Source organism: Ochotona curzoniae, unplaced genomic scaffold, assembly GCF_017591425.1.
Source record: "Ochotona curzoniae isolate NIBS_2020 unplaced genomic scaffold, NIBS_Ocur_1.0 scaffold_2587, whole genome shotgun sequence".
Taxonomy (NCBI): domain Eukaryota; kingdom Metazoa; phylum Chordata; class Mammalia; order Lagomorpha; family Ochotonidae; genus Ochotona; species Ochotona curzoniae.
In genome coordinates this window covers 3,410,274-3,424,459 of record NW_024467096.1, presented here as the reverse complement: position 1 = coordinate 3,424,459, position 14,186 = coordinate 3,410,274, and the positions used below count along the sequence as shown (strand labels likewise).

The window sequence follows — 14,186 nt, the reverse complement described above, 5'->3', positions numbered from 1 at the left end:
TCTCTCTCAAAAGAAAGCAAACAAAAACTTTTTATTCTTTAATCTGGAAGGAGATAGTCAATATTTTGTGTTAACATCGAGAGATTTGTTTACTCCTTGTTGATCTCTATTTTTGAACGATTAAGAGGTGCTATTTATGTCAAGGACAAAATTATTTACAACACAAAGTAAGTATCAACAAGCTACTCTCTGCCTTTGGAGCTGTGTAGCAATGGAATGTAAGTAACTGTTTTGTGGGTTAGTGGAATCCCCAAGATGAGGCTGAATGGCTACAGCCCAAGGGTCCTATCTTAGAATTCAAAGGTTCTTCATTTGCATTTTTTCCCCTGTGAACAGGTCGACCAACCAATGCCTCAGACAGATAAGCAAATATGCATCCCGCCGGAGCTGCCGGAATTGCTGAAGCAATTCACCAAAGCCGCCATCCGGACTCAGCCGCAGGATCTCATCCAGTGGGCCTCGGAGTACGTGTCCCCTACTTCCCGCCAGAGCCCGGGACACCGGGAAGGTCGCCACAGCTGCGGCCAGCGGGGCGGGACCGATTAGCATCCTGGTGATTTTCAGCTCTCCTTACTGAGGGGCCTTCCAATCGCTGGACAGGGAGGCGAGCCCTTCCGAGCTGTAGGACCCCAGGCCCACATCCGCGGTATGCTGGGGTCTCGGGCGACAGTTACACCAGCCCTGCACCCCAGCACGCACACCCACGGGGACCCAGGACCGGGGCTTGACACGAAGCCACGTCCTCCCCTCTGGCCACCAGGTGGCAGCAACGACCCGGGGGTTAGGAGGAGGCAAGGGAGCCAGGCGCGTGGCGTCAGGGGTCGTGGGGGCGCACCGGAGCGGGGGAGACCCCTAGTCCGCGGCTGTCGAAGCCAACCTTCGCCCAGAATCTGTTCCTTTGGGGGGAAAGGTCTTTAAGTTCTTTGGCGATGCCTGAGACTGGTTTGTTCACATCCACCTACAGTTGTCCACCCCATCCACATTGCATGGGAGAAGGGACTGGAGGCTGAGGTGCGGGTAGACCTGGCAGGAGGCCGCGCGGGCCGTTGGCCATGGCAATGCTATCGTGCTTCTTTTTCTGCCGTAAATGCCATCTAGGACCCCTAATGTGGAGCTTCAGTCTCAGAAGACTTAATTTTTTCTTGGCGCTGGGGGGGTAGAGTGGGTTTTATATCATACAATCATTTAAAGCCACCATTTTAGCGTTCTTGGCACTGCTGTTTTCCCACTAAGAAAAATGACATTACTTGATATCGTCCTTGACATTTATGGTGGAAGAACCTCCCACTGCCGCAACCCTCCTGGCCGCCACAGCATGCTCTGTGCTGTAAGGTGTTGAGACACCCATGAAAAATCAGTTTGTAGTTTTTCCACGGTAAAAAAGGACATGGGCCAAGAGCCTCTCTCCATCCTGACCAGGCGCCGAAAATGCTTCTCAGATGCAACTTTATAGCTGGTAGCCTTTTAGAAGGTAAGACTCAACAGAGTATCTGCAAGACAGGATTTAACCCAAGCAAGAATTTCCCTCCATATGTGGTGTCAGAAAAAAAAAAAAAAGCCTACCCAGATCTACGAGACATACCCTGATTTGTCCTCAGATAGGCATTTGTGTTGACAACAGGTTTACAATACAGGCAAGTCGGCATAGTTGTTCAGTGCAATGAAACCCTGCAACTCCAAGGACTAAATCCCATGGCAGCCTCATTCCGATGCTCCTTATCCAGTTTTGCTACAAGATCTGAAGCCATTGCTGCTGAGTGTCACTTGCTTACACCCAGTGGGCACTTGTGCAAAAAGGAGGTGCTGTGTGTGTGTGTGTCCCTCCCATTTATACATTTACACGTGTCCCCAAAAGTCACACCCTACTCCGGACATGCTGCACCCGCGCCCACCCCAGTACTAACCTGCCAGGATTCTCCTTCCCTCTGCTCGAGGTTGGCTGAGAGCGTGCAGGGGAGGTATTGTGTTTAGGCCTAAGGTGCTTGGCCCCATCATTAAATGGTGTGTCTTAAAGTGAAGCTTTTAAAAATTCCTCTTGTATGCTTTTTCATCTTAATCTGGAGAAAGTAGTGGGCACAGGGCTATGCAGGGAGGGGTGGAAGTTTGCAGTTGAGGGCTAGTCCGTACAAAAGCTTTTGAAAGAGAGAAATGCTGCCATAGCCTTGCAGTGACCCACAGCTAGCCACAAGTGACCCTTCCCTGCCGCAAGCAGCCTCTTCTCACCTGTACCAATCCTGAGCTAAGATTCAAGTCTTCTGCACATTGCCCCAGACAAAACCCCCTTCACAGAGCCCTGGGGAGTGGGCAGACTGTACCGGGAGGTTAGCAGAGAGAGAAGGGTTTTACTTCCCAAGCACTCTATCCAGGTGTCTCTGACTTCCTGAACTTCCTTTTGTGTCCAGCCAACTTTCTCTCCTTTCCCTCTTAAACCCCAAGCCTCACTACCTGCAGTCATAAAGCTCCCTGACTCACCCTTGGGAGTTCTCCTTCTCCTCCCCTTTCTGTGCAAGTGACTTCAATTCTCTGCCATCTTCTCTTCCCAGCTTTACAAACCCCTGCCTTCTACCTAAGACTAGAGCACACACAGACATGTGTATATCAGATGCATTTATATGCATGCATATGCATGGACCTCAACTTTTTTGTACCAAAATAAATTCATCTTTTAATTCCATTTTACAAGAATTTTTGGAAGTACTTTTGTTGTATACATTGTTTGAAATGTGTGTGTGTGTGTGAATAGTATCAAGAAGGGATGATCTGAAAGAAAACAAAAAACGTAGATCCAGTCCCAAACTCACGTGCAAACACATTGACTTTTTCCTCTGCAAATGAACGAACAGTGTCTGGCACACACAAACCACATAACGAATGTCCTTTTTTCATTTTCCATTAGAAAACAAAACAAAGCAAAAACAAAAACGAGGTTAGAAGGGGTTCCCAAAACTTGTAGCCAGAGGTCCCTGGGATGTGGATGCTCCCCCCACTTGTAACTGTTTTTCTTGTAGTTACTTCGGGGCTATGTCCCGTGGAGATGTTCCTCCGGTTAGAGACCCGTCCGAGCGAGTGTCTTTGTCGAACTGGGCAGAGCTAACCCCAGAACTGCTAAAGATCCTGCATTCTCGGGTAAGGGACTCACAGGGCTGCAGGGAGGGGACCTGAGGACGTTGTGGAGGCCGGGTCCCCCTGCTGGGCAGCTAGTCTTGTAGCACCACACTAAAATGCACTAAATTGTGATCTGAAAGCACCCTTGCCTTAGAGAAACAGCAGTACTCTTTAACTAGGCTGTAGGCTGAGCTGTCAAGGGACTCATTCCAGATTTCCCTAAAGCTGGCAGAATGTCCAGGAGTCTACTGCAGTGGAAATTCCTTCTGTCCACAGTGACTGGACGTAATTAGGGGAGACACGTATTAAAGTTCCTCTGCTATCCCAGGTGGAGGCTGGTTTTTAGGGCAAACCTTGACTCTCTTCATAGCCATGGAAACCCAGGAAAGAGAAGAGGAGGTCTGACTTGAGAAGGAGTACACTTTTGCCCATTCTGAGGACTTGCCATGCTCATTATGAGGCAGGGCTTGCCACTCCTCTAGGACCAGAAGAGGGTCAGGAAAGGTGCTAGACTACTTTAGGGGTGTCAGAGTGTTGCACTTTGGCCAATAGCCAGCCTTTCGTTCACTTCCATTTATCCACCCTGTACCTCGTGCAATGAACATGGCAGGACTCTAAAAGCACCAGGGACAGGGTGACATTAGGTATCTAGAACCTCTATGGGTCCGCCCTTATACCCCTTACCATTGCTGGGAAAGCTGAAGAGTGCCCTTGAGGTCTGGGGCCAAGAACTCTGCGGCATCTGGAGACCAAAGACTTGCCACCTTGCTCTTGTTTCAACCCCTTAGTTGTCCCAGGGAAGTTCCTTGCCTCTTGGTTTTATTTTCAGGCTGTCCTATCTGCCTTATAGGGACCACCTAGGAATAAAATAGCAGGTAATAGAAGCATCTGGGGGAGAGGGGACCTTAAATATTGTGCTAATGTGTATCTTTCCCCATAATTCTGACAATTGAAGTTCTAATGTCACTAAATCACACAGCATGCTCCTTGCCAGTCTGACTTCCCTGACACCCCTCCTGGCCCTGGCCTGGGCTGGTGTTTCTCAAGACATTCTTCCATCTGCCTGCTCCCCTCAACCTTCTCTGCTGTGTTTATGTGTGTGTCACCTGTCCCGCAGGTGGCTGGCAGATTGATCATCCATGCGGAGGAGCTGGCCCAGATTTGGAAGGTGCTGAACCTCCCCACAGACCTGTTCAACAGTGTGATGAATGTGGGGCGCTTCACAGAGGAGATTGAGTGGCTCAAGTTCTTAGCCCTTGCCTGCAGCTCTCTTGGAGTTGTAAGTTAACCTTTTTTTCCCTCTCTCCTTGGGATAAAATTTATCTCTGGGTCTGAGAGAGAAGTACAGCCATCTCTCCAGGGCTCCTAGGGAACACGCCTCTTCTCTGTTCCTTGTTTTCTGTTAGGACCAGAACAGCAGTTAGGAGGACAGAGGGCAGAATATCACCAGGTTCTTGGGAGGGTCGACTCAGATATTGTTTTTGGAGAATTGTTAAAATTTCACTGATTGCCCTAAAATTATTTCCACTCTGTTTTCTCCATTAATATTTCTAGAGAAAGTCAAGAACCAACAAGACTTGTTTCTTGATGGATTCTAAGACCCTAGGAGAGAAACTCCTGCAGAGTTGTTTTTTTTTTTAAAGATTTATTTTTATTATTTTTTTCATTGGAAAGGCGGATATACAGAGAGGAGAGACAGAGAGGAAGATCTTCCGTCCGATGATTCACTCCCCAAGTGAGCGCTACGGGCCGATACTATGCCTATCCGAAGCCAGGAGCCTCTTCCGGGTCTCCCACGCGGGTGCAGGTTCCCAAAGCCTTGGGCCGTGCTTGACTGCTTTCCCAGGCCACAGGCAGGGAGCTGGAAGGGAAGCGGGGCTGCCGGGATTAGAACCGGCGCCCATATGGGATCCCGGGCGTGCAAGGCGAGAGGACCTTTAACCATTTGCGCCACCGCGCCGGGCCCGAGTTGTTTTTTTTTTTAAAGATTTATTTTTATTGGAAAGTCAGATATACAGAGAGGACAGACAGACAGACAGGAAGATCTTCCATCTACTGATTCACTCCTCAAGTGGCCTCAATGGCCAGAGTTGAGCCAATCTGAAGCCAGGAGCCAGGAGCCAGCAGCCAGGAACCTCCTCCAGGTCTCCTGCACAGGTGCAAGGTCCCAAGGCTTTGGGCGGTCGTTGATTGCTTTCCCAGGCCACAAGCAGGGAGCTGGATGGGAAGCGGGGCTGCTGGGATTAGAGCCGGCACCCATATGGGATCCCAGTGTTTGCAAGGCGAGGACTTTTTGCTAGGCTATCGTGCTGGGCCCACTCCTTGAGAGTTTTTAAAAGGGCTGCAGCCCAACAGGAAACTGTTAATGAATAACCATTATTGCATGCAAAAATCATAGATCAAAAGGCAAGAAAGAAGAGAGGAAGCTATTTCTAAACCTGTCCTCATGACATCACCATGGTTGCAAGAGGCTCCCAGATTCAAGCCTTTCCCAGCTCTGACTTGTGTGACAATGGGGAAAGCCATTTTCCCATTTTGAAGATGATGCTGAAATCAGAAAATGTATTTAAAGCTCAAGCTCAAGTATCTTACATGTGCACTCACCCACGTTAAATAACTTCAAGTGAATCAGAAGCATTGTTTTAAACATTATTCTCGAAATACATACAAGTTTAAAATTGAATGAGAAAGTCATTGCCTAGTGCTAAAACCAAATGAAATGAAAGGTAGTTTGAATCATTCGGCATATTTAAACACGATCTTACCCTTTCTTCTCCAATATGCTTGGGATGCGTAGTTGACATTTTTTGTTTCTGAGAAAATTGTAGTGCCAACATTATAGTCCAGCTTCTCCTCTGGGCTCCCCTCGGCAGCCTTCACCTTCAGTGCTTCTATGGAAGGGCCAGGGCATCAGTTTTCATCACTGTCCTTTCTGGCAGCATTGTGTCATGAATATTACAGCCATCCTAAGGGGAGGGGAAAAGGCAGCAGGGGGCAAATGAGCTGTCAATCAGAATTGATCTCAAGGTTTAGGGGAGGCCACAGAGGGGAAAACATCATCGGCCACGCATCTGTTCACCCACATTCAGTTTGAGGGTGGGGCGCATACCCCTTAATTCTATGTGTAGTTAATTTTGATCTTCTTGATCTACCGTGTCGGCAAAGAGTAAGCTATAAGTGGATTCAGCCCAATTGGATGCAGTCACCAAAAAAGGCCTCAAGGAAATTGCCCTGTCTCTCTGTTCTCTTCTTACCACTCTCTCCTCCAAGGTACAGCTGCGTGTAGAGGCAAAGGTGGACTTGAGGACCTCACACAGCCAAGGGGATGTGTTCTCACAGGCCCAGTACTGCTCCTCTGGTCTCCAGGGCAGTGCCCCTGTGGTTGCTGACGGCCCCCCATCTTTGCTCTTCCACTCTCTGGGATTGTTCACAGCAGCAACTTGCTTCCTCAGTGGCTCCTCTCTGTCCCTGCTGCTGAAGGCCTCCTGCAGTCACAGCCTGGGGTGGAGGCGAAGGGAGGTTCATGGGCTCTTCAGCTTATGTGATCTGTGTGTTAGATGTCCGGGTCAGCTCCTGGTCATCGCCCCTTACGGCAGCACAGATAGGATTGGAAAGCTAAACTCCAGCCTTCCCTCAGCTCAAGCCCACTGTGCAGCTGCTGGGTGGGGGAAAACGAATCTCTCCGCTTCCCTTCTAAAAGAGCAGGGTTGGATGGCAAGTTCACGAGGTTTTTGTTTTTCACCTCTAATGTGTTAGGATTCTATTTCTTTTGCTTTGCTGCCGGTGAGACTCCCCCAGGACCATCTCTGGATGACGAATACCTCTAAGTCATCCCAGGACATGTGATGCAGCCATGCAGCCTGGAAGTCTGCTCTCTACATGGCCGGGGCTCTGTGGCTCCAGAAATCCACTTACTGCCCCTTTTTATCATGTTGAACCTGTTCTGGAGACTCAACTGTGGGGATGCTACAGCTGATGATTAGCCCTAGGAACTTGCCCTCTCCGTGACCAAGCAGGAGACCTATGAATAGACTGTGACGGCAATTTTTAGCCAGAGTTTTATTTTAAAAGAGCAAGAGGATTAGAAGAGGGAAAGCGCCCAACAAAGGAGCTGGGAGGAGGAAAGCTCCCATAAAAAACGCTGTGAGAAGGAAGTGATGTGGGGTCTTATACTTTATATAGGGGCCATAAGAAAAGTATTCCTTGTGTTGTGAGCTCTCTTGCCTTATCTTCCATTTCTCCCTTTTGGTTATGACTTCTTTCAGGGCAGAAAAAAAAACTCAGTCCTGTGACCTATCGGGAGATCACACTCCTAGGACTGAGCACCCCAGCCATCTGGCCTTCTGAGCAACCTTGGCAGCACAGCCTGCTTTTCAACTAATGAATACAATTCTTTATGTCTCTTTTAGCATTGCACTTGCCCGGCCAGGTTTCCCAGACATATTAATAGAGGACATCCCTTTATTCTAACTTTTACCATTCCTGCTCTGCTTCCCCTCACCCCTAGTAGTTTGGTTAGCAAACCAGAGAGGGTACGCTCCTGGCCATGCAAGCCTCCATCCTGAACTGTCTCTGTGTTTTCTCACATTTGTATCAGGGTTGGTCAGCATCACTGTATACAATACATTTGGTGAAACTTTCATTCCAAGGTGATACCACTAGGAAGTGGGACTTTTGGGAGGAGGCTAAATCTTTAGGGTAGAAATCCAATGACTGGGATTCAAAACCTTCTGAAAGAGGCTTGAGGGAACCTACTGGCCTTTCTACCATAGAAGGACACATGGAAGGCAGGGGCCCTTCATTACCAGACTCCCAATCGGCTGGCAACTTGACAGTGGACTTCTTAGCTTCCAGAGCGGTGAGCAGTGAAGTTTATGTTGCTTGTAGTTCAATCAGTCTAAGAGAATTTTGCTGTGGCAGCCTCAAGGCAGGTGTCACCAGCTGGCAGAGGTCTTGAGTTCCAGGGACTCCTTAGTGTCCCTTGGAGTCACTAAGCAAGTGGAGCCTTAATGGCAAGTTTAATGGAGCCTTGGTGGCAAGCTCAAAAATTCCCTCCTTCCTTTGCCAGCTCAGAAGCAAGTCATGATCCTTGTATGCCCCTTGGAGAAGAGCCTAGGGTGGCATTTGCTCAAGTAGGTAGTAGGTATGTTTGCTCCCATCTTTATTTCTCTGCATCTTACACCCAACATTGAGAATGCCATGGCATGCAGACCTGTTTTGGATTCCCTTTCAGCCACCTTCCTCCATGCTGGCCTCTCCTGTTCCTGTAGTCAGACTGTAAAAAGCAAGAGATCACACACATAGTAAATAACTGTGTTTGCTGGAAGAAATGACTTTGTCTTATTAATGGCTGTTCACCTTAAAAAATATCTTATTATTTTATGATGCAGCTGCATAGGCTCTGGGATTTCATATTACTGCTTCCCAATTCCTCTCCCCACCACTGGTTTCTCCTATATCATTACAATAGTTTAGTCCTTTGTAAGCAGTCCATCATTCTGTTGTCTAAGTGTCTGCTAACATTGTAGGTATGGACAATGGTAGAGATTTTGTATTCTTTTGTAACAGTGAACTTCTTGAGTCTTTTACTTCTGACTTTGAATATGAGCCTTGGAAGATGCTTACAGCAACCTCTGTGATCCTCATCTGATCCCAAGCATTTGCACAAAAGAATGAAGATCTGTTTATTTTAAGTTCTTATTTATTTTTCATTTTATGTGAAAGACACAAACATGTCTGTCCTCCGGTTCAAAAGATCTGCAGCAGCCAGGACTGGGCCAAGCCAAAGTCAGGACCTCAGAACTCCATCCAAGTCTCCCACATGGGGCAGGGACCAAAGTACTTCAGCCATCATCTGCTGCCTCCTGGGATGTGCAGTTGTTAGCAGCTAGCTGGGATGCAACCCAAGCACTCCTATAGGGGTTGCTGGCATCCCAAGCAGGGTCTTAAGCCGCTCTACCAAAAGCTTCATTCTTTGTTTACTTTAGGTTTATCTGCGTTTACTAAGAATCTCTAGTCCAAACAGTTCTTAACCCTTTCGCCCACATATTATATTCAATCTGTAAACATGTTTAAGAGTCATATGAGGGCAGTAGAATTTGAACATGTGTTGTGTGAGTGATCAATAAAGGATGATGTTTGGGGTCAAAGACATCTATATTGGTTTGCTAGGACTGCCATAATAATGTATACCACACACTCAGTGGCTTCACAATGGAAATGTAGTGTCTCGTAGTGCTGGAGGCCCAGAGTCCAAGTGCAGGATGTCTGCGATGTTGGTTTCTTCTGAAGCCCTGCTGCTTGCCTCAGGCGAGGCCAACTTCACCCTGAGGCCCTCAGCACCCCACACATCTGGTCTCTTTCTGGGTTGTAATCTCCTTTTTTCATAAGCACGCCTGCCTCACCCAAATGACCATATATTAACTTGATCACCTATTTAAAGGTTCTAGCTCCAAATGAAATCACATTGTCAGCTTCTGCAGTTGCGAGTTTAATATATAAATTTTAGAGGACCAAAACAGCCTTATCACAGCACCCCAAGGAAGAAAGCACTGGCACAAAGGCAATGAGGGAGGTGGGGAGGGCAGGGCAGGTTTTTTTTTTTCTTTGTTTTGTTTAGAGAAGCAGGGAGATGAGCTCTGGATGAAATCATAAAGTTCAGCCCACAACCCTGCTTGTAAATACATTCCAAGCACTCCCATGCTGACCACATTTTATGCGCATGCCTTCCCCTGGTCACTGACAGCTCTGCTGGTTCAGTGGGAGTACCTGGAACAATGCCTCACATTGTGCATCACCACACCTACCATGAGGGGACCCCAGGGATAGCACAGAACACAGTGGCCTGCTGCATGTGTAAAATTTTGAAATTATTGATGATTCTGTTTCATTTTTTAAAAATCCATGTTTGTTCAATGTGAGAAAAATTTAAACATTAATAATTGTGGTGATTTATGTCTAAATTATTTGTTATGAAGTAAACCTATCCATCCAGAAATCGGGGCCAAGTTTACTTCCTCATATGCCTTGTTGTGACACAGAGAAAATGTGCCCTGAGTAATACACACCTCGGGTGAGAAGGCAACATCTTGACCTTCATTATTGATGGGGCGGAAGAGAACCGAGCACCAGCCACCAAGGGCCCAGGGTGGAGCAGTTGCCTGCTCATTTGGCCTTCATCCCTGGTTCAGTACTCATGCCTTGTGTTTCACTGATTCCTGGAAGTATATGAGGAGGATCTGTATGTCATCTGCTTCTAAAGCACCATGCCTATGCAGATCTGGTTTTGCCAATTCAAATCTAAGACATCATCTTCTTCAGTCATTCCACACTCTTCCATTTCTGACACTTATTCAAAGGGTAGGTTTATTTAAAGACATAGGCTCAGTTTTTAAAGTGATCCTGTGAATGCATAAGGCTGTTCAGAGGCTCTTGTGTTTACACAAGATTCAGATGGGAGCCAGAATATTGGCTGGCATACTTACCAAGCTTAATGATGACAAATAAAGAGGGGCCAGCACAGTGACATCAGGCTAATCCTCTACCCTTTGACATCAGCATCCAAATGGGCACCAGATTTGCGTCCTGGCTACTCCAGTTCCCCTCCAGCTCCCTGTTTGTGGCCTGGGAAATCAGCAGAGGATGGCTTAAGTCCTTGAAACCATGCACTCAGGTGAGAGATTCAGAAGAAGCTTCTGGCTTCCAGCTTCAGGCCTGCTCAGCTCTGGCCATTGTGGCCATTTGGGATTGAACCAGGAGGTGGAAGACCTTCTCTATCACTCTTTCTCTCTCTGTAGATCAGCCTTTCAAATAAAAATAAAAATTTTTAAATGGAGAGAAATAATGAAGAGCACACCTGACTGACCAGGCAGGCATCTCAGTAAAAGAGTTGGAGCCCAGTTAGCATTCACACTGGAGCTTTTATGGATGTGAATTGGGTTCTCCATTTCTTCTCCCCTGCTCCCTCTTCTAGGAAATTGTGGGTATGGGGATTTCTGGATGTGGAGGTCTCAAACATCCTATCAGGATCTTGTCAGTATGGTGTTATTGGATCTAATAGCTCCCTTGGTGCAGGGCAGGGGGACTCTGCTGAGCTGCCTCCAAGGAAAGGGCTGAATCCCAGCTAAGCATTTCCAAACAAGAACAGTTTCTACAGATGCACATGCTGGTCTGCTTCCAGGGCTTGTTTCCTTGCTCCATTACACATTTGTTTTCTTTAAAAATTCTCATTTTCTTCAGCCCCCTTCTATACACATAACTAACAATCCTTTAACATTCAAATTTCACCGTAGAGTGCTTCTGTAGTTATCTTCCTATTAAAACTTCCAGCATTTATCATCTATTAATTTTTCTCTATCAAAAACAGGCTTAGTTTATGTACTACAAAATCCTGGATGATTCTACTGAGATGAATCCATGTTTTAGAAGAAATAGGTATTAGGTACCATCTTTCCAGCTTCTGGAACTCTTGCCTTCCTAGGGACAAGACCCTGTCTTTCCCTACTGTGGCATTGCTACAAGTATCTTGTTGGTGTCTATAGGCTAAGCTTATTGCATTACCCATTTAGAAGTAAGATTAGGGGTGAGGTGTGGCACAGTAGTCTAGTGGCTAAATTCCTTGCCTTGCACATGCTGGGATCCCATATGGGTGCCAGTTCCTGTCCTGGCTGCTCTACTTCCCTTCCAGTGCTCTGTTTGAGGCTTGGGAAAGCAGTAGAGTATGGCCCAAAGCCTTGGGACCCTGTGCCTGCGTGGAAGACCCAGAAGCAGCTCCTGGCTTCAGATTAGCTCAGCTCTGGCCATTGTGGCCATTTTAGGGAGTGAAACAGTGGATGGAAGATCTTTCTCTCTGTCTCTCCTTCTCTATAAATCTGTCTTTCTTTTAAATAAAGCTTTAAAAAATTTTTTAAATGAAGTAAGATATGGGCAATAATAATTTGCTTTGTAAAATGAAAAATCATTTCCCCTCTTTTAATAAGGTAATTCTGATGAAAATAAACAGGGGCCAGCCATGTTGGCATACTATTTAGACATTGGTTTGAGTCTTAGCTACCTCGCTTCTCATCCAGTTCCCTGCTAATGTTCCTGGAAAAGCAGCAGAAGAGGGCTCAAATTCTGCCACCCACATGAGAGACCCAGAGGAAACTCCCGGTTCCTGGATTCAGCTGCCACCATTGTAACCATTTTGGTTACAATGATATCTATCTTGCTCTCTAACTCTGCCTTTCAAAAACAAACAAAAACCCAAGTTAATTACTTACAAGTTTATCAACTTAATTTCTTGAGCATAACCTTCCAACTAATAAAGAGGAAATAAAGATATGAAGTATAGACAACTTATTTTTAAGGATTCATTAGGTAAGTGACATTTGAGTGTAAACACTTCAAGCTTTCTAGAACTTTAGATCATCCCTCTACATTTTAGGGTTATACTATCTTGTTTGCTTTCTTGTATCTAAACTAATCTCAGGAGTCTAGCCTGAAGGAATGACTTTGTCCTGACTTTATCTTCTGGTTTCATAGACCATTGCCAAAACACTTGAGATAGTGTGTGAAGTTTTATCGTGTGACCGAGACAGCGGACCTCCCCGAATCCCTTTCAGCACCTTCCAGTTTCTCTACACATATATTGCTGAAGTGGATGGGGAGATCTCAGCATCCCATGTCAGCAGAATGCTAAACTACATTGAACAGGAAGTGTGAGTATGTTTTATCAATTGCAGATGAAATCCTGGGAAAACAAATGCAGCAAGCTGAGACATATTAAGTGTGATTACTACAGATGGTTCCCAGTTTATGATGATCCATCTTTACAATGGGACAGAAGTGATATGCATGCAGTGGAAATCAAGTTTGGATTTCAAATTTGGATCCTTTGGCAGCTCCCTGACAATTGCATGGTTGCAAGGAAGACACCTGCGAATGTTCAGCAACAGATTGTGCTGTTAAGCTGTGCTGTCTGGAAGGTTAGGTGGATTAGATGCCTTTTAGCGCACAGCATTTTCAATTTCTGATAGGCTTATCAAACCCCTTCATAAGTCAAGGAGCATTGTGTACATCCCACTGTACTGAGAACTGAGAGAGAAAGAAATGTGAATTGCAGACCTGAAAGGGGAGAAGGGAGATAAGGACAAAGGGAAGTGGTTCTTGTGGAGCTGCTGAGAGCCTCCACAGCTCAGCAACACCCTGGAAACGTGCTAGAAATGCAGACTCAAGGCTGCACCTGGACCTGCAAGATCACCCACTCTGAGAGTGGGCCCATGGAATCCAGGCTTTACCAAGGCTGCGGGGGACAGGCTCACACTCAGTTTTGATTAGTGGAGTCGAAAGGGAAAGGAAATGAGGGGAAGGGGATTGGAGAAGAGGAAGCAGTGTGTGTGGAGAGGTGGTGGTAGTGGAAGTGGAAGAACAGCCCAAAGTTAGAAGAGAACTCCACGGTGCAGGAGCAGTGGTGGAATTCATCTTGAGGTCAAGAGTTATTTATGTATTATCCTTCTTCACATTAATGGTTATATACACTAACCCCAGGTATGTTTTTCCCAACAGAATTGGTCCTGATGGTTTAATAAAGGTGAATGACTTTACCCAGAACCCCAGGGTTCGGCTGGAATAAAGACCCGATTTTGGCATTTGAAAGGAAGATACAGAGATGATTGTACTTCAAAATGGCTGCGCCCCAGACACCATCCAAAGTCAATTTTCTTGTACAACTGGTAAACACTAATAAATAATTAGGCAAACATAAAAAAAAAATCAAGAAATGTGTGGAACTAAGGTGTAAAATTCCTGGAACAAAACACCCACATTATCAGATTAGTATGCTTTCCATAGCACATAGAGTGGAAGGGGCTGACAACGCAGGCATAGAAAAAGCATCTCACATCAGATCCAGACAGCAGGATGGTAGCCAGACCCTCTGTTGATGTTTTGTGATTGTCAGGCAGAACTTGGATGAAGAGCTTTCCTATGGTCAATCAAGGTTTCTACCAGTGAATGTCTCCGTTTGTTGGTACTATGCTTAGTCATTTACCCACCAATATTATGGAGCCAGGCATATGGAACCTGAAACAATATTTATGTGC

General features: G+C 46.3%; 1 protein-coding gene across 1 annotated transcript; it reads left to right on the top strand.

The window, feature by feature from the left end:
* Nucleotides 1–335: 335 nt before the first annotated feature.
* Nucleotides 336–13,842, top strand: ROPN1 (rhophilin associated tail protein 1). Its single transcript, XM_041002904.1, has 5 exons — nucleotides 336–464; nucleotides 3,009–3,126; nucleotides 4,223–4,384; nucleotides 12,628–12,803; nucleotides 13,651–13,842. The coding sequence occupies exons 1-5, from the start codon at nucleotides 349–351 to the stop codon at nucleotides 13,715–13,717; spliced, it is 639 nt and encodes a 212-aa protein (XP_040858838.1). The 5' UTR covers nucleotides 336–348; the 3' UTR covers nucleotides 13,718–13,842.
* Nucleotides 13,843–14,186: the final 344 nt, after the last annotated feature.